The sequence below is a fragment of the Natrix helvetica genome (genome assembly GCF_964273705.1).
Source record: "Natrix helvetica genome assembly, chromosome: 2".
Lineage (NCBI taxonomy): Eukaryota > Metazoa > Chordata > Lepidosauria > Squamata > Natricidae > Natrix > Natrix helvetica.
The window spans coordinates 167,343,954-167,368,863 of record NC_138552.1 but is presented as its reverse complement, the minus strand read 5'-3'; the positions used below and the strand labels follow the sequence as shown (position 1 = coordinate 167,368,863).

Genomic DNA, 24,910 nt, shown 5'->3' with positions numbered 1-24,910 from the left:
TAAACTGAAAAACCATTAAGAAGTTGACAGGCCATCATGATGCACATTTTGCTAAAGAAAAATACAGTAAAAGTATAAACATATGGAATGAACTCAAGAAAACAACATCTCAGTATTGGCTTAATCGGAACCCAAAATGTTCCACTGAGATGCTCTGTAAAATATACATAGACAGAAATTCACCAATAGTTTAAAACTTAAATTTCAACATTTGATAGGGGGATGGGGGAAGAAGTGAGGAAAAGATAACCGAGGAATTAAAATATATCCAAAATAGGTGTTCACTTCCCAGTTGTTCGGGATTGACTTTGAGAAACTTTATAATAGCAATCTTCTGGATTGCATCTTCCTGCAGGCCCAGGTAGTCCCTGCATACCTGGTTCTCCTGGAGCTCCATGTGGGCCTTGCATACCAGTAACTAAACAAACAAACAAACAAACAAACAAGAAACTGAAATTAGCCTTGTTAATTTTAGTCAGGGATCTAGCAGTGGATCGTGACTTAGGAGGAGTTGTATTTACCTGTAGGACCAGGTGGGCCAGGATCACCTGGCAGGCCAATTCCAGGCTCACCTCTTTCACCTTTTTGTCCTCTGTAGCCTAGAGAAGATAAATACAAACGGAGTAAGAGTGCCCTGAAATGACACTGTTAATGTTTTGTAGGACTCTTTCCTCAAAGAGCATTTTAATGTATTTTTCCCATGCAGGAAATTTAAGCAATATTCTGCATACTTCCTTATACATAGAAAATTCCCAATGGAGAGGAGAAGAGGTTGACATAAAAGGTGCTGACTAGGTATATTTAACCATTTATTGGCATTAATTTTGCCTAATTTGGATTAAAGTGGCTTTGAAGACAGGAAAGTGCAGTGAAAGGGAAAACAATGGATTCTTTTTGTTAGTACTTGAAAATAAGTTTAATGGGGAACTGGCAAGGAATTGAACAACTTTGCGGTAAGTTTAGGATATCATTAAAAGTGCTGAGGATAAGTTTAGGATATCATTAAAAGTGCTGAGCACAGGGTGTATTATGATATGACTTGCAACCTGAGATTTCAGCAGCAATAAACTGCCAAAAAAGTACAGGGTAAATATAGCTTTTGTTTAAACACAGGAAATTTAGGTTCAAGTATCTGTGCTTAGTTTACCAAGGAATGGATAATTACAGAATGATGTAGCCATTGCATGCTTTATATGTGAAGGTTGCTGAAAAAATTCAAGGTTATTCAGATATTGTATTGAGTTGGTTCACACACTGCATAAGTTCCCAATATACCATAAAAACATGATGGTTTAGCACAATATAACCACAGCATGGGCATAGGGATCTGAATTTAAGTTTGCACTAGTACAGAGACTACCTACATCAGCTTTCCTATTATTATTATTTTTAATATACATCAACTTTCCTTGTTCTGGCACCTTCCTGAGGTATTTCACATTCACACTGGGTGAAAATTCTGGGAGTGACAATCCCAGCACTTCTGGACTGTGCTAAATTGGAAAAGGCTGCTCTACATGATCAGTGGACTATATGGAAAATAGTGGTACATGTGGAAATTTAAAAAAATAAAAACAGGCGGGGAAGTCACTTCTTTGAGATATAAATAGGATTGCTTTTTTTCTTGGGAATATTAGATTTCCATTTTGATAGACATAGAGGAAAGTTCCTAAAGATCTGGTAGGCCTGGGTGGAGCTGTGGCCTTAAAAATAGTTGTTTCTGAGGAAAACAAAAATGGTTCTCCACTTTTCTCGGGACGGTGGAGACATCATCTAGGCATGGGTATGACTCCGTCAGGATCCAATTGGACTGGGTCTACAAGCTTTAAAGGTACGCCCACGAGGCTCCTCCTCCCAGTTTAGACAAAGGGGTGACTTGTAGACCGCTGTGTAAACAGTCTCAGATGATAGATATTATCTCTTCTCAAGGTAAGAACAGAGAAAATTCAAGGATTAAGGTATAAATAAAGGGTGGGGCTGGATGATGTCCCCACCGTCCCGAGAAAGGGCATATCAGGTAAGTAACCAACACCCATTCTCCTAGTAGGTGGAGACATCATTCAGGCATGGGACATACCAATCTGTCCCAATCTGTCCCATCGGGAGAGACCTGAATAGAATTTAAATAATCCTAAGTAGAGACCACTTGCTGCAACATATGCTGGCTGAAAGAAGCGTCAGCTGAGACATATCTGTGGAGCCTGTAGTGGCGGATGAACAGAGATATAGTAGTCCATGAGGCCACCCGGCAGATTTCCTCTAATGAAGCTTGAGATGAACATGCAGCCAAGGTGGCCATGCTGCGGATGGAGTGTGCCATGATATTGGCCGGAACAGGCAGGGAGAGAGTGGAGTAGGCTCTAGAAATAGCAGCTCGTACCCAATGACCAATGTCAGAAGAAGAGGCCTTGGAGCCCTTCCTACCTCCCAGCAGGAAATTCACAAAAAGAGCCTCAGAGTGTCTGAAAACAGCAGTTCGTTTAATATAAATGCGCAGAGCACGTCGCACATCAAGGTAATGCCACTTAGGCTCCAGTTGATGAGATGATTGAGGACAAAAGTCAGGAAGCACCAGTTCCTGGGCTCTATGGAATACAGAATTTACCTTAGGTACAAAAGCTGGATCAAGGCGGAGAACGACCTTATCTGGATGAAAGATGCATGTCTTTTCTGATTGACAATGCCTCCAACTCAGAAATACGCCTCACCAAGGTTATGGCTACAAGAAAAACCACTTTTAAGGTTAAGTCATATAAGGACAAAGAATGTAAAGGCTCAAAGGGAGTATGAGTTAAAGTGTCCAGGACTTTGGAGACATCCCAAGTCGGGAACCTATGTATTGTCAGTGGTTTGATGTTTGTGGCGCCTCTCAAAAAGCGACATATAAGTGGGTCATGTGAAAGGGGCTGAGAAGAACTTAGTGATAGGACGGAGGACAGGGCTGCAATCTGGTGACGGAGAGTGTTTGGCAAAAGTCCTCGATCTTGCCCTTGTGGCAGGAACTAGAGAACGTTAGGGATCGAACAATGTCTTTCCTATGGCACCAGAGAATTGCATCCAAATGGCATCGTAAATGCAGTTAGTAGAAGAGCGCCTGAAGGCCTGAATTGTGTGAACAATGTCAGTGGATAGATTGGCAGTCCTTAGGGCCTCCCGCTCAACCTCCAGGTGGTTAGTCGTAACCAAGGAAGGTCAGGATGTTGGAATGACCCTTGAAGGAGCAGAGAGGGAAACTGGGGAAGTTGCCATGGAGGAGCTACCGAAAGGTTCATCAGATTGGCAAACCAAGGTCTGCGGGGCCAGTAAGGAGCGATCAGGATCAGTTCTGGCTCCTCCATCAGCATTTTCCATAGTACCCGCTGTATGAGAGGAGTCAGAGGAAAAGCGTACAGAAGGCCTGGAGGCCACTCGCACCTCAGAGCGTCGACTCCCTCCACCCCTGGTGTCATATAGCATGTAAAACATCTTGGCAATTGATTGTTGCTCTAGGAAGCAAAGAGGTCGAGAATTGGAAGGCCGTACCTGACCGTCAGCTATTGAAAGATTCCCCGATGCAGGCTCCACGCTGCCGGGTCGATGTGCATGTGGCTGAGGTCGTCTGCCTGAGTGTTCTGGACCCGTGAGATGTGTTCGGCCTGGATAGACAATAGATGGGTCTCTGCCCAGGATCCCAATTGGAAAGACAAAGTCATTAGATGTGGGGATCTCGCCGCCCCACTGCCGGTTTGGCAGTGTGCTTTGGCAGTGGTGTTGTCCATAAGGATGAGCATGTGCGCATTGGTCACGAGGTGTTCAAATTGAAGAAGAGCCAGAAAAACAGCTTTTAGCTCTAACCAGTTGATACTGATCCTCTGATTGGAGCGTGACTAAAGGCCTTGGGCTGTGTGCGACAGAATGTGAGCTCCCCAGCCCTGCAGACTTGCATCCGTGGTTAGAGTGATGCGTGAGGAGTCACGAAATAGAGAGCCCTCTTCCAAGGCAGGGGAGAGCCACCAGCGGAGGGACTGGCTTATCTCTAAGGTGAGACGAACCTTGTGTATCGAGGAACTGCAGTCTGCCTTCTGATATGGTAGCAGAAACCATTGGAGCTGGCAACTATGGAACCTGGCCCATGGAACGATGTTGAAGGTGGACACCATTTTTTCCAGAAGTTGTGACAGGTGGATGAGAGGAAACTTCAGATGGCCTCTGATGGCTGAGACTAGATTGCGAATGCTCACCTGCTGCTCTGCTAATAAGAAGACCTGTTCCAGGGAGGTGTCTATCACTGCCCCTAGGTGTGTGAGGTGAGTCGTGGGCTGCAGATGACTTTTTTTCAAATTGACCAGGAATCCGTATTCTTCCAGGGTCTAAAGAGTGATCTGCACATCTTTGTGTGCTTGGTGCGGGGATCTGGACAGCAACAAAATATCATCAAGGTAACAGAGAATTCTGACCAGCATAGTTCTAAGATGGGCAGCCAGCACAGCAAGGATTTTGGTGAAGACCCTTGGGGCAGAGGACAAGCCAAATGGAAGGGCACGGTATTGAAAATGATTCCCCACAGCGGAGGAATTTCCTGTGATCTGGGAATATAGGAATATGGAGGTACGCCTCTGTTAAGTCCACCGAGGAGAAGAGGTCATTAGGCTGAATGCTCTCCAAGATGGATAGCAGAGAATGCATTTTAAACCTCCTGTAAACTATAAATTTGTTTAGAAATTTGAGGTCGAGAATTGCTCTCCAACCCCCAGAAGACTTAGGCACTATAAAGAGAGAGGAATAAAACTGCTTGCCACGATGGTCAGGGGGCACCTCCTCAATGACCTGAATTTGGAGAAGATGGCTAATTGCAAGTTCAACCAGATGTCTTTTGGTAATATCTCTAGAAACCGGACATAGCACGAAAGTTTGCGGGGGACTAGAGAGAAACTCCAGGGCAAGGCCGAATCGGATGGTACGTCTGATCCAGGCATCGTTGGTAATGTCATCCCAATGATCGGCGAAGGCCAAAAGACGGCCCCCAATTGGGAGATCACAGATGAAATTACTTCTGCTTTCGGAAGGAATGGTTTGAGCCGCCCTTGAAGGGCTTCCTGTAGGAGAACTGCTGGGAGTTTCTGTTGGATCTGTCTTGAGAAGAGGGGCCCTGTCATGGGGGAGCCTGTCGTTGAGGACGGGGATAGGCAAATCCCCCATCCATTCCTTGAAAGGATGACCTATGGAAGAAAGAAGAGGGTTTCAAATCTGTTTTGCGGCTGGCAGAAGGAAGCACCTTTCGTTGTCCTTGGACTCTACTAAGAGAGGTTCCAAAGGCAGACTAAAGAGAAGACCAGGAGAAAAGGGAGAAGAAGCCAAAGGCCACTTTACTCTGTCCTCCACCTGCTATTGTTTCAGCCATAGAAGATGCCTTGTGGTGACTGATGATGCCATCGACTTGGAGGAGAAACGAAGTGCATCCAGAGAGGCATCTGCAGTGTATTCCACTGCCGCTTTGAGCTTGTTGATTTCCTGATGAGAGTGGGAATCAGCAGGAGGAATTCTGTCCTGCAGTTGCTTCAGCCAACAAAGAGCCACCCTGTTAAAAAAAAAGAAGCAAAAAAGGTGGCCCGAACAGCCCATGCTTATGACTGATGGCCTTTGGCTAATGATTGTTCAAAACGTTTATCCTCAGGACAAAGCGCGTCCTCTAGAACATTAGAGGCTGCATTAGGCGAAGAAAGCAAAACCACAGGTAGGTTATGGAAGGGACTTCCAAGAGCTTAGAGAGCTCTGGATTGACATTGTACAATTGTTTGTCCAGAGTAGAAGGGAGAAGTCCTGCCCCAGGAGATGCCCACTGATTTTGAATTACTTCCAAGAACAGCTTTGGGGAAGGAACCACATCCTTTTTGACAGGTGGGTGCGAAAAGAGTGGATCTGTGGTGTCAGATGTGTCAACCTCTGCAGTTGAGGATGGCTTTAAGCCTGGGATGCCAGAGACCTTTTTGGCCTTGAATAAGAGGGAGCAAAACAAGGCAGGCTTGAATAGGCCAACTAAGGCCAAAGGAGCAGGTGTTAAGTCCTCATCATCCGAAAGGTCAGAACCACGGGTTATCTGTTCCTCAGTTTCCGCAGCAGAGGGCTGATAAGAACTTCCAGGGATAGCCCCCTGAGAACAGGAGGATTGGCCCTTGTTTGACTTATTAGATGTGGAACACTGAGGGGTGGTAGCAGCCAGGCCCCGATGTTGAGGGCCTGCCGCAACTCCCCGTTCTATAGCCGCTGCTATGATATCAGCCATATCTTTAAGATTGACAGTAATAGCTCTGGGGGTAGGGGAACCCATATCTATGTCCGGGGTGACACTGCCATCCCCTTCAGAATCATACTCCTTTTGAAACCCAATTCCATCCTCTGGGTTCAAGGGGGAAGCAGGAGTGGAAATATCCCCATCAGTGTCAGTAGCGGTCTGAACCAGGTGTAGTAATGCTTGAGGCCTCCTGAGATTAACCAGTCTTAGGGGCCTTAGTTGGCTTGGCTGATGGTGGCTCAGAAGCAGAGGATCTCTTTTTGCTTCGTGGTTCAGAGGGCAGAGAAGGAGGAACAATGGCTGGAGGAGATGGGATATCCCCTTGAAGGGTTAAGACATCGTTGGCTGACATTACTCATGGTTGGTTGGTAGCACACAAAATGGCCACCGCAGTTTTCCCGCCCAAAGAAAATGGCCGCCAGAGTAGACCAGGCCTGAGGAGAGGATGAGGGAGCGAACCGACAAGGTGGCTGAACGCTCGATGGAATTTACCGCCTGAAAATGGCCCCTGTGCAAGGAGAATGAGCACCCAAACAGAACCACCTTCTGCGGTCGAAAGGAGGAATGCTGCTGAGGTGGCAAGGAAGAGCGGTGGCATGCAAAACGTCCTGCGCTCAAGCGGCTTTTAGGCAGCTGCAGCGATTTGAAGACTCTTCAACTGGGGAGATCGCGATGATCGCAGGCTCTTCTGGTGGCGCAGCTGCAGCAATCAGCTCTTCGGGCGGCGTGGCTGCAGCAATCGGCAAATTGACAAGAGCCTGAGGTAAAACCTCGTAGGCTAGCTGCTAACGATCTCCGTGACAGTTTGGGCTGAGAGAGAGCGAGGCAAGAGCCACTTGGAAGGCTAAGAAGCCTCCAAAGCGACAATCCACAGCCAATTTAATTAAATTTGGAAAGGAAGCCAATTAGAAGAAATTTAGAATTTTTTTTTGCAAGAATTAAGTTTAAAATTGAATTGTTTAGCAAGGAGAGATACACAGACACAGCTAATCCAAGGATCGACTGAGTCTAAGCTGGAAGGAGGAGCCTTGTGGACCTGCCTTTAAAACTTGTAGACCCAATCTGATCGGATCCTAACAGAGTCATACCCATGCCTGGATGATGTCTCCACCTACTAGGAGAAACTGTCAGGCATCAAAGGCATCCTCTTCTTGATGGACAAAAGGTTTAAGATGCATTAAGGGAATTAAAGGACAAAGGATGAAGATAGATACAGCAGATAGCTGAGAGAAACCAATTCTGAATATGCTTATTTCCAATTGCAGTGTCAGTTCACATTGTTGAGTCACACAATTTTAGATGGGTTGTCATAACAATACTAAAGAAGAAATATACTGAAAAAAATGATAACATGGGTCAGAAATGCATATTTGAACTAAAGTAAGTTGTGGATTTGAAAACACCGAGGTCTGTTTTTACAACTTCTGGTTCCTAATTCTGTTTCTGACACTAAATAAGAGGTTCAAACTGAAAATTACTTTGAGTATAAAGTGTGTGTGTGTGTGTGTGTGTGTGTGCGCGCAGTGGTGTATTAACCATTAAGCAGATTAAGCACGTGCTTAGGGCACCAGGCTCAAGGGGGCACCACAGAATTGAGAAAGAAAAGCTCCCCAATGAAGATTTGTAGATTTGTACAGTATGAAGATTTGTACAGTATGTACAAAGGAGGGGCACCAAGATTTGTCAGTGCCTAGGGCACCAGTGAACGTTAATCCGCTAGTGTGTGTGTGTGTGTGTGTGTGTGTACATCAAAGGGCCTAATTTAGGAGTGATTTAACTCGTTGTTCACTGTTGTTCAAAGTGATGCTCCTGATCAAACAGCACGACCATAATTTGAAAGGAGACAAAGAAGTATGTCTCCTTCCAACACGCTTCTCTGCTTCCTTCTGAATAAGGAAAACAAATGCATGTAGCAATATATTCAGAAAACACAGTTTGACTCTAATTGGGAAGCAGCATCCATGTAGGTACAATAGCATGCGGGATACTGACCAATAGAAGCCAGCAGACTGGCAAAACAGCCATGGTTTGCTTTATCAGTTGATTGAGTAAACAACATATATTTGAATTCATAATCATGCAAAGACATAAATCATGATTCACAAAGGACATAGTTCACATATTTGCTAAACCAAAAGGCTTAGAGGTGATAGGTGAATCCAGCGTGTGGTTCAAGAAAATGAGGAATTGAATATGCCAGAACACACAATGTACCCAGGGAGGTTCATATTAAATTCCTTAGGAAAAGCACAAGAGATGAAATTCTGGGTGTACAAAGGGGGCAAACACTGACATACCATGACAGGGAGATAACCATTCTGAAGCAGATTCCCCAAAAAATTAGGGAGAAAAGGAAAAACTATTCGCAATTGGCGAATAAACTATACCAGAAGGGGGTGTGGTTTAGATGGTTGATGCCTGAAGGTATGCTGATATTCTGGGAGGAGACAAGAATCAGAATCAACACACCCATAGAGGCACAGGCCTTTATGGAAAAAAATAAAGCGAACCTAGAAAAAACAGAAGATACCACAATGGTCACACAGGACACAGGAGGGACCGGAGCTCTGCCAGCGGGGGGTGAAGGGGCAACACCAAGAAAGCTCAGATCACAAAAATGAATAAGAAAACCACAATGTTATAAACAGACCGAAAGTAATAATGAAATTATATCTAGACTATATATCATAACTATATAGAATTAATATGCTGATTTTTTATGATTATGTATTAATGTTTGATATTTAGATGTAACCTATGAGTTTGGAGGGAGGGGGCGTCTGCCACACTTGCAACTGCCAAAATTTGTAACCATTCCACTTACCCTTTTCCTTATAAATGTTTTAAAAAAACCAATAAAACTTTTTGAAAAAAAAAGAAAAGAAAATGAGGAATTGCATTAAAAGCCTGGAGCTGATTTTTTTTCTCAGCAAAATGAATCCTTGAGGTGCATGCATGCATGCCAGTGCTAACATGAGATTAATGTTCTAGTGTTGTCAGTTGAAGGGAATTAGAACAATGCAATTATGATTAAATGTGATTTCAATTACTGTTACCTCAACAAAACAAACATGTCAGGAAGCATGCACACCGCTTAGAAAATGACATATTTAAAAAAACAAACGGACAGTGAAATGTGGTAACTTCATAAATTAAAAAGTAATAAGAATCATTATCTTCATATATTATCTTGGAAATTATGTCCTGTTCATTATAACTCCTAATGTCCTCCAATTACCATGATTAATTTAATAAACACATTAGTCGGAAAGGTATGCAATTTATTTTAATCACTACACTTTCTAGCAAGAGCATCTGTTACACTTGTTGCTTGTTATATCACCTTCCTTTATTTTATAATAAAAATAATGGCTCCAAACCAACCCTATTGAGCTGTAAGAGGCAACTTCAGGAAGGATGAAAAAAATCTAGATTTTGGCTGTGGCCTAATTCTGCTTCTCTTTTTTTATTTTATTTTACAAAGGTGAGGTTTTGATTGTGCAGCCACATCTGCCATCTTTATTATTGCTTTATTATTATCCTCTGCCCATGGGCACACCTGGTGCTATACATTAAAAAAAATTTCCCCTTAGATATCCTCTTAGATATCCATCACTTGAATATCTATATGTGTCATTGCTAAAGAAATAAAACAATAATTTGGAACCAAAGGTAAACAAGAAATAAAGCAACCCAAAACATCTGCTGACATGAATATAAAACTCAATTCACAATTTATGACTATGAACTCTAAAAAACAATGATCAGTCATATCCAAATTACATAAAATAGTTTTACATTATTCAGCAATAACAAAACATTTATGAAACATTTCATCAACAATTTGTAAAGTTTGTCTTTATTTTACAGAGTCAAAACAGTAAGAAAAACACTTAAATATTGTAAGAGAATCCAAATATTCAAGAGCAATCCAAAACAAATATCTGTCATTAACACAGCAGTTTTAAATATGAGGTATATTTTAGTAATTATTAAACTTCCAGAGTTTAACTTCACAGTCTACCTGAGTGACATTTTAAATTTATTGTGAAAACTATAGTGTTATTATAAGGTTTTAAACTCAAGTGAAACAAGGTATAACTCTAAAATTCTCACAATGTATGATAAAACATAGATAGGTTATTTCAGCATATATTTGGCTTGTTAATTATGATTTATTGTAAAGATAAAGTTGTAATACTGCAGTAATCAACCACATTGTTAGCCCTGGCAGCATTTGGGAAGTTTAGAGGAGAATGCAAAACCTGTTTAGATGAGCTGTACTTTTTTAGATGATTAGAAGTCCAAGAAGAGACAAACATAGTCAGGAATACTTGAAAAAAGTGGATGCTGACAATAAGGCATTGTATCTTTGTCCAATTATCAATGAATTTTAGGCTGCATATCTAAATCTTCAGTCCCACTGATAATGAAAGTCGTGCTGCTTTGTAAGATCAGAATCTAGGCTTCTCATTTAGAAGACTTAAAAGGTGCAGAGTTCCTTATTCACCTACAGGTGGGTCAGCAATCTTTTCAGATGCAGCACCGTGGTACAGCTTTGAGTGATGTTGGCGATAAAAGATTTTCCAAGCTTTGGCTATCTTGCAAGATTCTGGACATTAAAATATGATATTTCATTAAAATGTTGGGATGATTTAGTACCATCTAGGAGGGTTGCAGAGGTTATGGTGCCCATGGGCACTGTACTATAAACCTCTTAACTAGACAAGAAACAATAAAATTGCTAGAAATGTCTATAAGATCTTCTAATGTTAGGTGTAGGAATTCATGGCCATTAAAAAGATGCTTCTCTTTTTGATGTATACATTTCTTTTCCTTCTAAATAGAAAAGTTGGCATGTTTTGTCTTTCAAAATCTGCCTTAGCGTACTGTATATAACATTTTTGGTGTATATTTTTATTGAATGGGAAACCTATAGTACTTTATAGTTCTCCACACTTGAGAAAATATTCCTCATGCCCTCCAGTCTGATGACAGGACAATATATTAAAATTATGAAAATCATTTCTGGGTTATTTATCACTGAACAGGCTATGTTTCTACAGTCCATTGCTCTGCCTTCTACTTAATTTAATAATCGGACAAGATGCATTTACATCAAGGTACTTTCTACTGAAAAAATGTCATGTTTGGGATTCAGGTTTCAGAATATCTTTTGAAGAATTTGTTCTTTAGGAGGTTTCTTTATCTTACAAATGTGGAGATCTTTGAGGAATATTATATACCATATCAGTGCATGGAACTAGTTAAGAACAAGGTTGCCTGATTAAGGAAACAGAAGGGCATTGAAACTACATGAGAGACTTAATAAGCAACGAGTTGCAAAGAGGAGTCCATACAAATTTGATTAAGGAGATGATTAGAGGACTGATACCACAAATGGCAGAAGACATGAGATTGTTTTGCTACTGGAAAGATACAGGTTGATAGATGAAAGGGTATAATCTAAAACTAGTTAAACTTAGTGAAATTTAGTGACAATAGACATAGTTAAATAAATAATTGATAATGATAATAATTTATACAAGTGTATTGCTATGATAAGTAATAATTGGATATGAATATTTAATGGTACCTATGAAAGGAAGATTAGAATTTTTTTTGGTTATATATAAAGATTAATAAAAAAGAACTAAGTTAAATTTAGTTATGTTATGTTTATTAGGGGGAAAATGTTATGATAAAGGACACAGTCAAATAAAGGAGGGATAATGATAATGTATATATATGCATGGGTACAACATAAGGAAGGTAGATGTAAATTGTAAACAGTGATTTGGAAAGGAGGATTAGAAATTTTTGTTACTAAATATTATGGATGTTTAGCCAGAATAGGCCATAAGGATTCAGTGTTATTGGAGGATATTAGAAATAGCAAATGAAATGCCAGTATGTGGTTATGTTTTAAATCTTCATGTATTTTATGATGAAGAATGTTTAAACAATTATAGTCAAATGAAAATGGAGGTATGATGATGGTAATATGTATAAATATATCTGAGTTAAAATACTTGAGTTAATATGAATTATGGTTGATGACTGTGGAAGAGATGCACGAAAGTCTTTTGTAACCAACTGATACATTTTCTACAGTATGTAAAGAAGGAAGATTCTTTGTGTTGTGTCTGTTTTGAAAATTATATATATATATATATATATATATATATATATATATATATATATATATATATATATATATATATATATATATATATATATATATATATATATATATATATATATATTTGGTTTTGTAGATTTTCACGGGTGTAGGTATGCTGGTTTTGTTGTATTCGGGTCTTTTCCCGTGTAAAGCTGAGATTGTCTTTGCAACGTTTCAGCAGGATCGCACCTGCCATCTTCAAGCGTGGGCTCAAAATGTGGGCTTAAAATGGGAACGGAGCTGCCGTCTTTCTGTAAGTCTTGATGGGAGGGGATGGGGTGCTGGCTTTGTTTCAGTAAGTGGAATGATTGGTTGTGTGGTTGTATCATGATTGGTAGATTGGTGCTGATTGGTGCAGGCTGCGTGTGCATTGTTGTTTTGTATTATAACGGCTTGGGTGGTGGGTGGTGTTCGTTTGTTGGCTAGGGCTGGTTTCCAGATGTTTGGTAGGCGGGAGGTATCATCACGTTTGTTCATGCTGTGGGGGTGTTTCTCTATTTCGATGGCTTCCATGATTATTCTCTTGTGGAGGTGTTCTGTTTTGGAGATTAACCTGGCTTCTTCAAAGTTGATTTCATGTCCTGTAGCTTTAAGCCCACATTTTGAGCCCACGCTTGAAGATGGCAGGTGCGATCCTGCCGAAACGTTGCAAAGACAATCTCAACTTTACACGGGAAAAGACCCGAATACAACAAAACCAGCATATATATATATATATATATATATATATATAGATAGATAGATAGATAGATAGATAGATAGATAGATAGATAGAGATAGAGATAGAGATAGAGATAGATAGATAGGTAGATAGATAGATGAAAGATATAGATATAGATATAAAAAGAACAAGGTTGTTAAAAAAAAGTCAGTTACTGAGACATGTTTTAGAAATCCGTTCAGTTATCTGCTGCATTGAAAAAAACTTCTGTAGTAATTTTACCCATTATTTTCATTTTAACAAAAGCACATATAAATTGTCTACAGGTAGTCCTCTGTGAACAAATGCAATTGGCTATGGAATTTCCATTGCTAAGGAGTGCAGTAAGGTCTGATGCCACATGACAGAGTTGCCTAGCAATAGTAATTCTGGTATCCTGGTTGACAGCAAATTACTCTGAGTTGTTAAGCAAGGATCTGGGCGCCATTTGCGACCGCCTGTTGGCTTCTCCATTCACTTTGCTTGTCAGAAACCAGCAAATGGCTGACTTTGGAATGCTTTGATGGATAGAACACCAAGGAGTGTCTGTAAGTACCTGTAATGCTGTTGGAAGTCTGAATGATCACTAAATGAGTGGTTGTTAAGTAAGGACCACTTATGAGGAAAAATCTTTACATTTGCTCTACTTCCTCAGTTATATAAAAAACAGGGTTGATGCAATTACAGATTGCCACATGGTTATTATTATTTTTGAAACAATACAGGAATTTCAGCTTTAAAAATTCTTCTTCTTAACAAGACTATTATTTGGTTTTGCAAAACACTTTTTATTCAATGTCTCACTTAATAACTGAAGTTGTTCCTTTAATATATGTTAGTGGTTGGTAGCTACTATTTTCTTGTCCATGTGTGTTGTGGGATAGGGATATCCTGCTTGAATACTGAAGCTAGTAAGTAAGAAAATGTTGGGCATACTACAAGTTCTGTTTTGGGAAATTAATATTTCCCAATTCTTTCTAGCTTCACCTTCCCTACTGACTCCATTGCTCATATGGTATAACTGAAAATAAGCAACACAACTATAATTCCAAGTGATTTAATCTAATATTCTCATCACATGAGGGAATTCACTCATTTTCATTCATTCATTCATTCATTCATTCATTCATTCATTCATTCATTCATTCATTCATTGGGTTTCTATACCTCTCGCCTTACCAAAAAGACTCTAATTAAGAGATGCCCTGAAACATCCTATTGCTCAGCAAATTAGTGACCAAAATTGTTTTATTACTAATTTTAACCTTAAACCAACTGAGGCTTAGGGCTTTCCTGTACAATTGAGTGATATTGCTCATCTCCCATCCCTGAGGCAGAAACAAAATAATTCTAATGTGCAATTTACCCCATTTACAGATCACGTTTCTGCCTCTATTCTGCATACTCTGAGACACCATCAAATGGTGCTATTTCAATTGTACGAGATAAGGAACCAGACACGTCCTTGGCTTTCCTGCTGTCAATTTTAAGCACATGGAGCTAGTGGGAAAAGCATCCATCAACCATGCCACTGTTGCAGGAACAGGAAGGGTGACTTCAGGATTCTTTCTGTCTACTCTATCTTCTTCCTGAGATTTCCCTCCAACTCCCTATTGTACTCTAACTGAGTAACAAGCCAAAAACTCATGTAGGATGCTGAGTGGCAAGCAGCACTTAGACTCAAGATTTCCCTCCCGTCCTTTTCCTTGTATAGATAGTTCTTGACTTATAACCACTTGTTATTTTAAAAAGGTGTTTTTTTCAAAAGGCAACTGGATTTCGTTTTTCCTTGAAGATGTTTTGCTTCTCAAAAGTCCAGTTGCCTTTTGAAAAAAGCATCTTTGGGACAACCATGACCTTGATGACTGAGAATCCCCATGGACATTTAACTATTTGGTTAGGGACTGTTCAAAGTTACAATGGCATTGAAAAAAGTGAGTTATGACTGATTCTCATGCTCATAACCATTGTAGAATTCTCATGGTCACATGATCAAAATTTGGATGCTTGGCAACCAACATGTATTTACAAAGGTTGCCTTGCCCTAGGGTCATGTGATCACCATTTGCTAACTTCCCAGCCAGTTTCTGATAAGCAAAGTCAGTGGGGGAAGCTGGATTCTCTTCACAACAGCGATCCACTTAACAAGTTCAGTGATTGGCTTAACAACCAAGGTCATAAAATCAGGCACAACTCACTTATCACCTTGCTTATCAAGAGAAATTCTGGTCCCAATTCTGGTTGCAGAATTGTTGAATAGTCAGAAGTTGCAGGCTACCTCTATAGACAATACATGTGCAAAAAATGTTCCATATTTTGTTAAGGAGCAATTGGAAAACACTATTTCATACATTCAGCCTTGTGAAAAGAGTTGAAGCAATTTCAATATTGCCAGTGTAGTGCTACTACAAACTTCTGATTGGCCAGAATTTGAATTGACTGCTTCTGGTCACTTTCAATGTTCTGTGGAGAATCCAAATAAATGGCAACCCATGTCATGAACTACGGGCAGATTTGTCGAACTCTTTGTAACCATCTTGAACTTGGCAGTTCAAATTGGATAGTCCTAAGTTGTAAAGTTGAGTATCCAAAATGGGAGAGGTGAGCTCAGAAAACTTAGTTGGAAGCTACAGAACATCTAATGAGGTAGTGGAGGATGGATAGAGGGGTTGGCGAGTAATAATCCGGTTAACTGATGCTTTGTAAGCGGTTGTGTGACCTGCAACTATCATTTGGTGAATGGGAATGCCCCTCAGCAGCTATTTTGGAATAGTAATAAATGCTCAATATTCCCAATATGCCATTTAACCCCAAAGGCTCCTTGCAGAAGAGTGAATGCAGTAGTGTGCATTTAAAGAAAGGAACATTGATGGTAGATGTATTTTTCTGAGAAGCAGATCTTACAAGCCAGATCTTTTTGGAAGTAAATGAACCCGATTTAACTGAATTTTCATCTGCAGCATTAGCTCTGAATTACTGAAATGTTTATTGTGTGAGGGCACCTGGATATAATTCAAAGTACACACTTTGTTCAACATTTTAAAACATGGCTGATTTAGGGTTGGTAAATGGGAATAATATGCTATACTCAGCGATATTCTGCGATAATTTCTTTACAACCATAACACTAAAAGCAGATTTCATTATTTCTGTCACTAGAAGCATTGTTTCTAGTCCTTCACATGCCACTGGGAAATCATTCACATTATATCTTGGCTTGCTGGTTTTTGTTTTTGTTTTTTTACAAACATCTTTAACTATTCACTCTGTGCATCCTGGTTAAACAATCTCAGCAACAGAGATTTTCAAGTTGATTATTTACAGAAATTTGCATATTTCATCGAGGAGCAAGCCATATTCTGAGAAACATCTAGTCCTCTGTAACAATGCTTGATCTTTTCATTCTGGTTCTTCTCGTTCTGAGCTCTTTCTCAGTCTCTAAGCCATTGTTCTTCTCCTTACAGTTTTGTGTTCCGCCCTTCTTCAGTTTTGCTTTCATATTCTTCATTCCAGTCTGACTTGCTCTGACTCCAGAGCAGACCAAACTAACAAAAAATAATAATTAAAAACTACCTATACTTATATAGGCTTTATATCTACTACCCCAATCATAGTTTTACAATGTGAGCTCTCAAAAATGGAAATATAGTCTGTTTTCACTGATTCACTGAGACTAATGAAACATAATACTGAATAACTATAAACATTCCTCCCCCCGCCATTAATCAATATGCCTCTTTTACAGAATTTCTTGCTAAGTTTTCTTTAGATACTGCACAAATTTAATTACAAGAATATATGTATGTAGTTAAATTTACTGGAAAAGTAATAAATTGTAACATTTACAGTTTTTCATTTTGGCCCCACTTTAATTTGTATATATTTTATAACACATGGGATCCCTAAGATCAGAAATTTAAATAGCTGATTATAGGATAATCCTCTTATTACTAATATTCAGGTACTAATTATCCAGTTAGAATAATTGTAGATTAATAAAAGGAGTATATCAGTATCCTGATGTGATTATTCAGTTATTAAGATTATACACTAATTAGAAGTGTTTAATATTCAACAAACAAGACTCCTAAACAAATGTTAATATATTGGTCTAGTCTAGAAAATGCTAGTATGAATTTAAAAGTTAATAGTTAGAAAGCTATTACCTGTATAGTTTTACGCAACTCAGAAGATGTTTGAATCCTTTAAAAATAAAATATGCATATAGGAATGAGATTGGAAGCCCTACCTGGTCGTCCAGGTTCCCCAGGTGGCCCAGGTAATCCATCTTTTCCTGGAAGACCTGGCTTCCCATGAGTTTGGGAAGCTAGCATAGCAGCAGGCAACTTCAGCTGAGACACAAACTGAGTCATCCTCTCTTCGTTTATTAAAAAAGCAACAAGGATAATAAAATAGCATTAAATGTCTTTTCAATATTTGGGAAAATGTTAGTATCTATAACTACAGTATTAGGGTTTATAATTTTTCAAATTATAAGTGGTCATTAAAGTGGTCATTTCTTTTTTTTCCCACTTCTCCCTTTCTTCCTGGCTTGCTTTCTGATTTTCCAGTGTATTTGAATTTGGCAATATGTTACCTTTTTAATGTGTTTAATTGCCATGGGTGAAGGGCCTACAAGAGAAGTTTTATTATTTATAATTTTTAGCCTTTTAAGTAGGCTGCTGTTGGGTGGTGATGGAATCTCCTTGGTCTGAAACTACCTTCTAGAAGCACGAAAGGAGATAAAACTATGTCATTCCAAGAGAGTCTTGTGCACTTCTTCCATATCCCCATTCAGCTTTCCATTTCTGCCTCATCCTTTACTTGACCTCCAAGCTTGTGTGCTTTAATAAAATGATGGGGAAAGTTGGCTGGGATATGAGAAGTACACACAGACTCTCTCTGCAATTAGCCTAGTCTGAACTGAAACCTATTTCTTTGTCAGGTATAAATGAAAGAAAACTGGGCCCTGTTATGTTTCAAAATTTGCCTGAAATGGTATAGGGTTTCCTGCCTAGGCAGGGGGTTGGACTAGAAGACCTCCAAGGTCCCTTCCAACTCTACTATTGTATTGTATTGTATTGTATTGTATTGTATTGTATTGTATTGTATTGTATTGTATTGTATTGAAATCTTTGGGATATGAGAATTTTGTGTGCAATACTTATGATTGCATTTTTATAACACCACAGTAATCATAACATTTGATACAAAATGTTGCATGGAAGATATGTCTGTTAACTAGCATCAACTCTTCTTAGAAAACTATCATGTATCTTAGGTATTCTTTAATTCAAAGAACAAAAAGACATTCTTTAGGAAATCTCTGTGAGCGCCTAAGAGTAGGAGAATTTTGTTTCATTTTGTTTATTCTGTGATTTTTTTTGTCTCAGTCAGCAAAGAAAAAGAAAATGCTGAGAAAAGTTGCAGATTGCACAGGCTAGTTACCCCCTGCATAATATTGATTGAAGAGCAGACTGGTATCAAAGACTTGGTGAGGAAGCTGGCAATATATTTTCCTCCACCTTATTAAGTTTGTGCAGCCTAAGAAATTGACACTGATCTCTATCTCTATGTAGTTTGAACTGCCTTTGGTTTGCATAATTTCACTTTAGAAGAGGAAAGAGAACAAAGTCATAAGTGGGTCTTCTTTTATTTGATTTTACTGCTTCGCTTGACCCTGAGGGTTTTGCACATTAAGAACACACTAATGTCATGCACCAGAGTTGCACAATATTTGCAAATCAAGATTAAGACAGACCACCAAGAGCTTAAAAATCACTTTTTTTACTCTGTCCAGCACTGCAAGAAAGTTTATTTCAATTAACTTCTGCCTAGATACAATTCATCGCATTTTGGAGGATGTAAGATGGATATATAAAGGTGCTATAGATTTCATTGCTATCTGTCTTCCAACAGGTGAGTATCCTTCGTGATTCCAGTACACATTCAAAAAGCAGATTGTTAGTTAAAGGTATTTTGAATGTCAAACCATTATTTGTGATTGCAATAGGTGACTTGGAAGGGACCTGCCTTAAGCATTTTAAATGTATTTGTATAAATGATGAAGCTCAGTGAAATTCTTTCAAATGTTACATATCCAATAGATCTATAATGCACAATTGGAAGCAAGTATTTACAATGGAGATATGAATGCATTTGCCATTTCCTTACCTTCAAAAACTCTAAGAACCTCCTGTCTGACATATTTTTTCATTTCCTCAAATGAAATTGAATCAGCCTGAAGAAATAAAAAATGAAAGAGATTAGGAATAGATGGCTTGGGCCACAAACTCATCAAAACAAATAAAATTGTCTTCCTGTTTCTATTAAAAGCTCTGCAACAATAACAGTTATAAATAGAATTCATGTAATGAAAATCTGCTAGCATCAGTACTATCATAACCATAACCACCTGTCACCATATAATCAATACTACTGCCTAGAAATACTTGTTTCTCAATGATTCTTTCCGAGTTTTATCCAACTAATAGACCACATGCAGACCTGAAGGCCCAGAATGCCTTCCAACTGCAATTTTTAAATATAATAATTGGATTTTCTTCTGGTGTAGAAAACATGCACAAGCTGTTGTTTAATCTTTAAAATAGACTTAGAATAGAAACCCATTTCATTATCTTTGCTCATGTTACGTCCTTCCCATTAAATAATGCCATTTTGCCCACTGTAGCTTTACCCTCTCCAAAATGTTAGGTGTAGCACATAGCCAAAGAAGGGAGTTGTCTACTCCCTGCTCTTCACCTTACCGGTATTCCTGGAATTCCTGGGAAACCTGGAAGGCCCTTTTGACCTGGAGGTCCTGAATTGCCTTTTTGCCCTGCAGATCCAGTAGGTCCTAGGGGTCCTTGGTCTCCTGGTAAGCCAGGCTTCCCCCTTTCACCTTGTGGGCCCCTGTCTCCTGGTATACCTTGATCACCCTGTTGAAACAAAGAATACTTTGCTTGAGCTTTCATTTACCGTATAAGACGCACTCCCCCCCCCTGCAAAGTGGGTAGAAATGTCTGCTCCTTATACAGCGAATGTTGCCCAAGTCCCACCCACCTGCCAGCCCTCACCCTTTGGCCATTTTTGGCGTCCACGTGTTGTGTTTTTGGCCTCCGCACACTGCATTTTAGACCTGTTCCAGGCTGTGGGGATCACCACAGCACATTGCCGCCAATCGCTGCTTCCACGTGTTGCATTTTTGGCCTCTGTACTCCCCATTTTTGGCCTCTGCACATTCCGTCTTTGGCCAGTTCCAGGCAGCAGGGATCCCCACCACTGATCCCCCTGCCTGGAACCAGCCGGAGCATGTGGAGGCCCAAAACATGACGTGTGGAGGCAAAAAACGTGATGTGCAGAGGCGGCAATGGGCTATGGCGATCCCTGCAGCCTGGAACAGCTGATTGGTGGTATTCTGGGAGGCCTATCCAACCGCCAATCAGCTGCTCGTGATGAATCAGACTGCGATAACGTGCTGAAGCTGACTAGGCTATTTGCTGTTTGCTGCAAGGATGCTAGCCAGATTACTACCATTGGATATTGGTGGGCAGAAGCAGATTTTTTTCCTCCCCCAAAACTAATGTGCATCTTATACTCCGGAGCATCTTGTATTCCTAAAAATATGGTATCTTAAATCTCTTGAAAATGAAAATATGAAAAACAATTAGAAGGGTATAGTCCTTTGTATTTCCAGCCAAAAACATGTCTTAGAGCTTTGCAAGGGTGCTTACATAGCACCTTCTGCATCTTCTTAAACACCCCCCCCCCTTAGGATTGCACAGTCACACTATTTTGGGAAAAGAGGAGTAACCAGCTATGTGGGCATCCCTGCATGTTTTGAGACATATGTATTTTGCCTTCAAGTTCAAAGCACCTTACAGTCCTTCTAAATAATATTTCTTTACACTACAGAATAACATTCTGTACCACAGAACCACAGAGAGAAGACCAAGAAAACTGGAACTTATTAACAAAACAACCAGAAAATCCCATAAAGTTCTACTTTCTTATCAGCTGTAAGATTTTAGCACTGCAAAAGAAAGAAAATATAAGAATATAGAAGGCTAAAAGACATGGAGCAAAGAAAGGAAGATCCATAGGAATTCCTATTCTTCTAATTACAGATTTTTTAAAAATACAGCAAATGCTTAAAAGAGATCCTTCTTACTTAGTTTATCTTCTGAATTTTGGATAGAATAGGATGGGGGATACAGCAAAAACCCTTCTCCCCAAACTGCTTTCCTCTTTAAGCAAATAAGTTTCTCTTGACCATGCTCCTAATGTCTTTATCATAAGGACTGTAAAGACAGTGTTGGTAAACAACTGAAAACTATATAAATCAGCCTTCTTCAAGCTCATGTCCTCCAAATATACTAGAATTACAAAAATATCAAAAAAATATCCTGTAAACCAGGATATGCTTGCTGCAAGTTTTGAGAGCTGTATTCCCAATCCATCTGAAGGATAATGCTTTGTCTACAGTAATATTACTGCCTGCTTATGTGAGTGTTGGCTGTTGGAGAAAATGCATTCTAGTCTTTGGTTTCCTTCTTAGCTTTTTAAACTGCCTCTCTTGAATGGTATGTAAGCAGTAAGCTGAAATGAACAGGATGACACTTAATAGGAACAAATGTGGGAGCAAATATATGATGGGGAAGATCTGGCTTGACAGTAATAAATGTGAAAGGGATAGATCGCCAATTGTACTGCATCTGCTAAAACTCTAATACTATTTGGGGATGCCTTAATAGGAGTATGGAGTTCAGAGCATGGGAAGTAACCACCCCACTCTAAGTCAGATGCCACTTAAAATACTGCATTCAGTTCAGATTGTTGTGGTCACAAACTTGGAATTAATTCATTAACACTTTTAAATAACCTGCCATTTTAATTTGTTTGATTTCCATTGTATTAATAATTCATCGCAAGCTACCATACTTCAGTTTATATGCATTTATACCTTATGAGTATGCATGTAAATTGCAACTAATGAGCTGGATAAATAATATGATGATTGGCAAAGTAACTTACGCGTTCTCCTTTTGGGCCTCTATCACCAGCTTTACCCATTAAACCCTATAAAAATGGAAAGTATTGCTAAAATATATATTCTTGCTGACAAAGGCCAAAAGCACAATTATATTATGCATACATAAATAGTTTTCTTACTTGAGGACCAGGCAATCCATCTTTCCCACTTAAGCCCTAAGGAAAAAGAAACATAATGATCCTCATATTACCAAATGTCTGAATTTTGCTATCTATATCTTAAGACATAACAAAACATAAGCATAAAGCCCCCAGGTTGCAAAATCTCAACTGATAAAATGACTGAAGACAGCTGGCAGTTGCCCCAAGTCTTACTCATTCAGGTTCCAAAGGGCTCAAGGCATTCTTCAATCACATAACCACAAAGTGGTTCTAGCTGGCTGTTGGACTTAGAGTAGCATTTAATGCCTGCAAATTATCGGTAAAACTAACTTCTAAAATAATATAATAAAATTATTCATTACTATATTGCTAGATAGGTTAGAGTATGCACTTTTATTATTGCAAGGTCAGTTTCCTTTACAGATATGTTTAATTGCTGAAGAAGGTAAAGATAGTTTTATCGCTTTTCCCTCCTAAGCCAATGGAAAATCCCAGAAAATTTTAGCGGTTTCATTTTGAGGACCTGCAGAGGAGGAGGAAACAATAATTTTGGTCGAGTAGCTTTGCAGTGTCCTAATAATAAGAATTAATTATAATTAATTAATCAGATTATGGCATAAATTGGTTATGGTGGTCCCAGGGGTTATCAAGACACACTGAATGCCATACCAAAAAATCTTGGATGGCACTTAGAAAAAGCTGTACATTAACAAAACTTCCATTTGTCAATTGCAAAAGACCACCTTGCTTGGATCTATACATATATTAGGCTTATACATTACAACATCTAAGTTCTTGGGAAGAATCTGGTGCATCTAAAGACCAGCACTAGTTAAAGAACTGGCAGCTGTAACATCACATGGTAGTGAACAGTTAATAATAACCATCCAGTAATTGGCCATAATTAATTAGTTGGATGAAGAAAAAATGAATCTCTGTCTTGGGTCATACCAGAATCTCTTTTGAATTACTCACTGGTATTCCTGATGGCCCTTCTGGCCCAGGGAAGCCAACTTCTCCAACAGGGCCTCTTTCACCCTAAAGGAAAAATAAGGAGTCTTTTATATTAACTGAAAGCAATCAGAATACTAATACTATTATGGGAGTGCTGAAACCTAAATGCTCTTACAGGTTCTCCAGGGATTCCGGGTGGCCCTGGAGTGCCATGCTTTCCCTGTAAAAATAAATACATAGAAAATCACTTTTAAAAATCAATTATTTAGTCTGTTCTATAATTGCAGCTGTTTTAATATGTATTAGATGACACTATATTACACTGATACTGCCTGAGCAATGAATTCTTTCTTAATTATAAAAGCTTTTGGTTCCATTCTTATATATACTATAGGGATGTGGTGGCTCACTGGCTAAGACACTGAGCTTGTTGATCAGAAAGGTCAGCAGTTCGGCAGTTTGAATCCCTAGAACCACATAAGGGATTGAGTTCCCATTACTTGTCCCAGTTTCTGCCAACCTAGCAGTTTGAAAGCATGTAAAAATGCAAGTAGAAAAATAGGAAACACCTTTGGCAGGAAGATAATAGTGTTTTGTGCACCTTCAGCATTTAGTCATACTGGCCACATGACTAGAGAGACATCTTCGGACAGTGCTGGCTCTTCGGCTTTGAAACGGAAATGAGCACTGCCCCCTAGAGTCGGGAATGACTAGCACATATGTGGGAGGGGAACCTTTACCTTCACCTTTTAATTATACTAATTTAGGTTACTCATCCTAAATTCAATGACACTTACTTCTGAACAGTAAAGGATCTTTTTTTAAAAAAATATTAGAAATATCTTGAGATTGTTAAATCTTCTTAGGATACAAACTGACCTCAAATACTTTTCAAATGGCATAAATTAAGTGAAGCTTTAGTTATAAAAATATATCATAAAAAGAAGAGTCTTGGCTTAAGAGCTGCATGTGTTAGTCCTTCAACCCCAACATCCAGTGGTGGGATTCAGCCAGTTTGCACCACTTCGGGAGAACTGGTTGTTAACTTTCTGAGTAGTTTTGTGAAATGCTTGTTGGAAGAAATCATTAGGGCAGAGAAACGATTGTTAAATTATTTGAATCCTACTACTGCCAACATCCCAAGAGAAAGACAAATCCTGAAGGAAAACTGTCACATTACTGTTCTCTATTCTCCCACACTTAAATCAAAGTGAAAATAAGAGCAGAAAACCCCCGGAAGGTAAATTGCTCCAATTTCTATCCTTACATGTGTATAAACTGGGTGAAAATGTGCAAAGACGTAAAAGCCCATCTAAATGTACCCATTGCACAGTAATATTACAAAATGGATGACAGATAGAACAAAAAAAAAAAAAAAAAGAGAAGATCAGATATTCATTCATTCATTCATTCATTCATTCATTCATTCATTCATTCATTCATTCATGCGATTCTTCCAGAACAGATTTGTTAATTCTGAATATCGGTGTGGACTTGCTTTTTTCATTGTCTTGTTATTTGTTTTAATTTCTAGCATCAAATAAATAAGGAATAATTCTCCTTAAAATATTGATTTGCTAACGACAGAAAATTTCCTCCAAAATTGAATACTCAACACTTTCTAAATATGAATGGAGATCATTTGTAA

The 24,910-nt window shown here is 39.1% G+C and overlaps 1 protein-coding gene across 1 annotated transcript in view; it reads right to left on the bottom strand.

The window, feature by feature from the left end:
* Nucleotides 1–281: 281 nt before the first annotated feature.
* COL19A1 (collagen type XIX alpha 1 chain) overlaps nt 282–24,910 on the bottom strand; it is a gene marked incomplete at its 3' end in the record, with an annotated part of 189,016 nt that continues 164,387 nt past the window's right edge. The window contains exons 40-48 of the mRNA XM_081943886.1: nt 23,438–23,482; nt 23,284–23,346; nt 22,327–22,362; nt 22,189–22,233; nt 19,923–20,093; nt 19,330–19,396; nt 17,405–17,533; nt 522–599; nt 282–418 (exon numbers count right to left, since the gene is read on the bottom strand). Of these exons, the coding sequence (XP_081800012.1) occupies nt 282–418; nt 522–599; nt 17,405–17,533; nt 19,330–19,396; nt 19,923–20,093; nt 22,189–22,233; nt 22,327–22,362; nt 23,284–23,346; nt 23,438–23,482 (771 nt within the window). The remainder of the gene's footprint in view (nt 419–521; nt 600–17,404; nt 17,534–19,329; nt 19,397–19,922; nt 20,094–22,188; nt 22,234–22,326; nt 22,363–23,283; nt 23,347–23,437; nt 23,483–24,910) is intronic.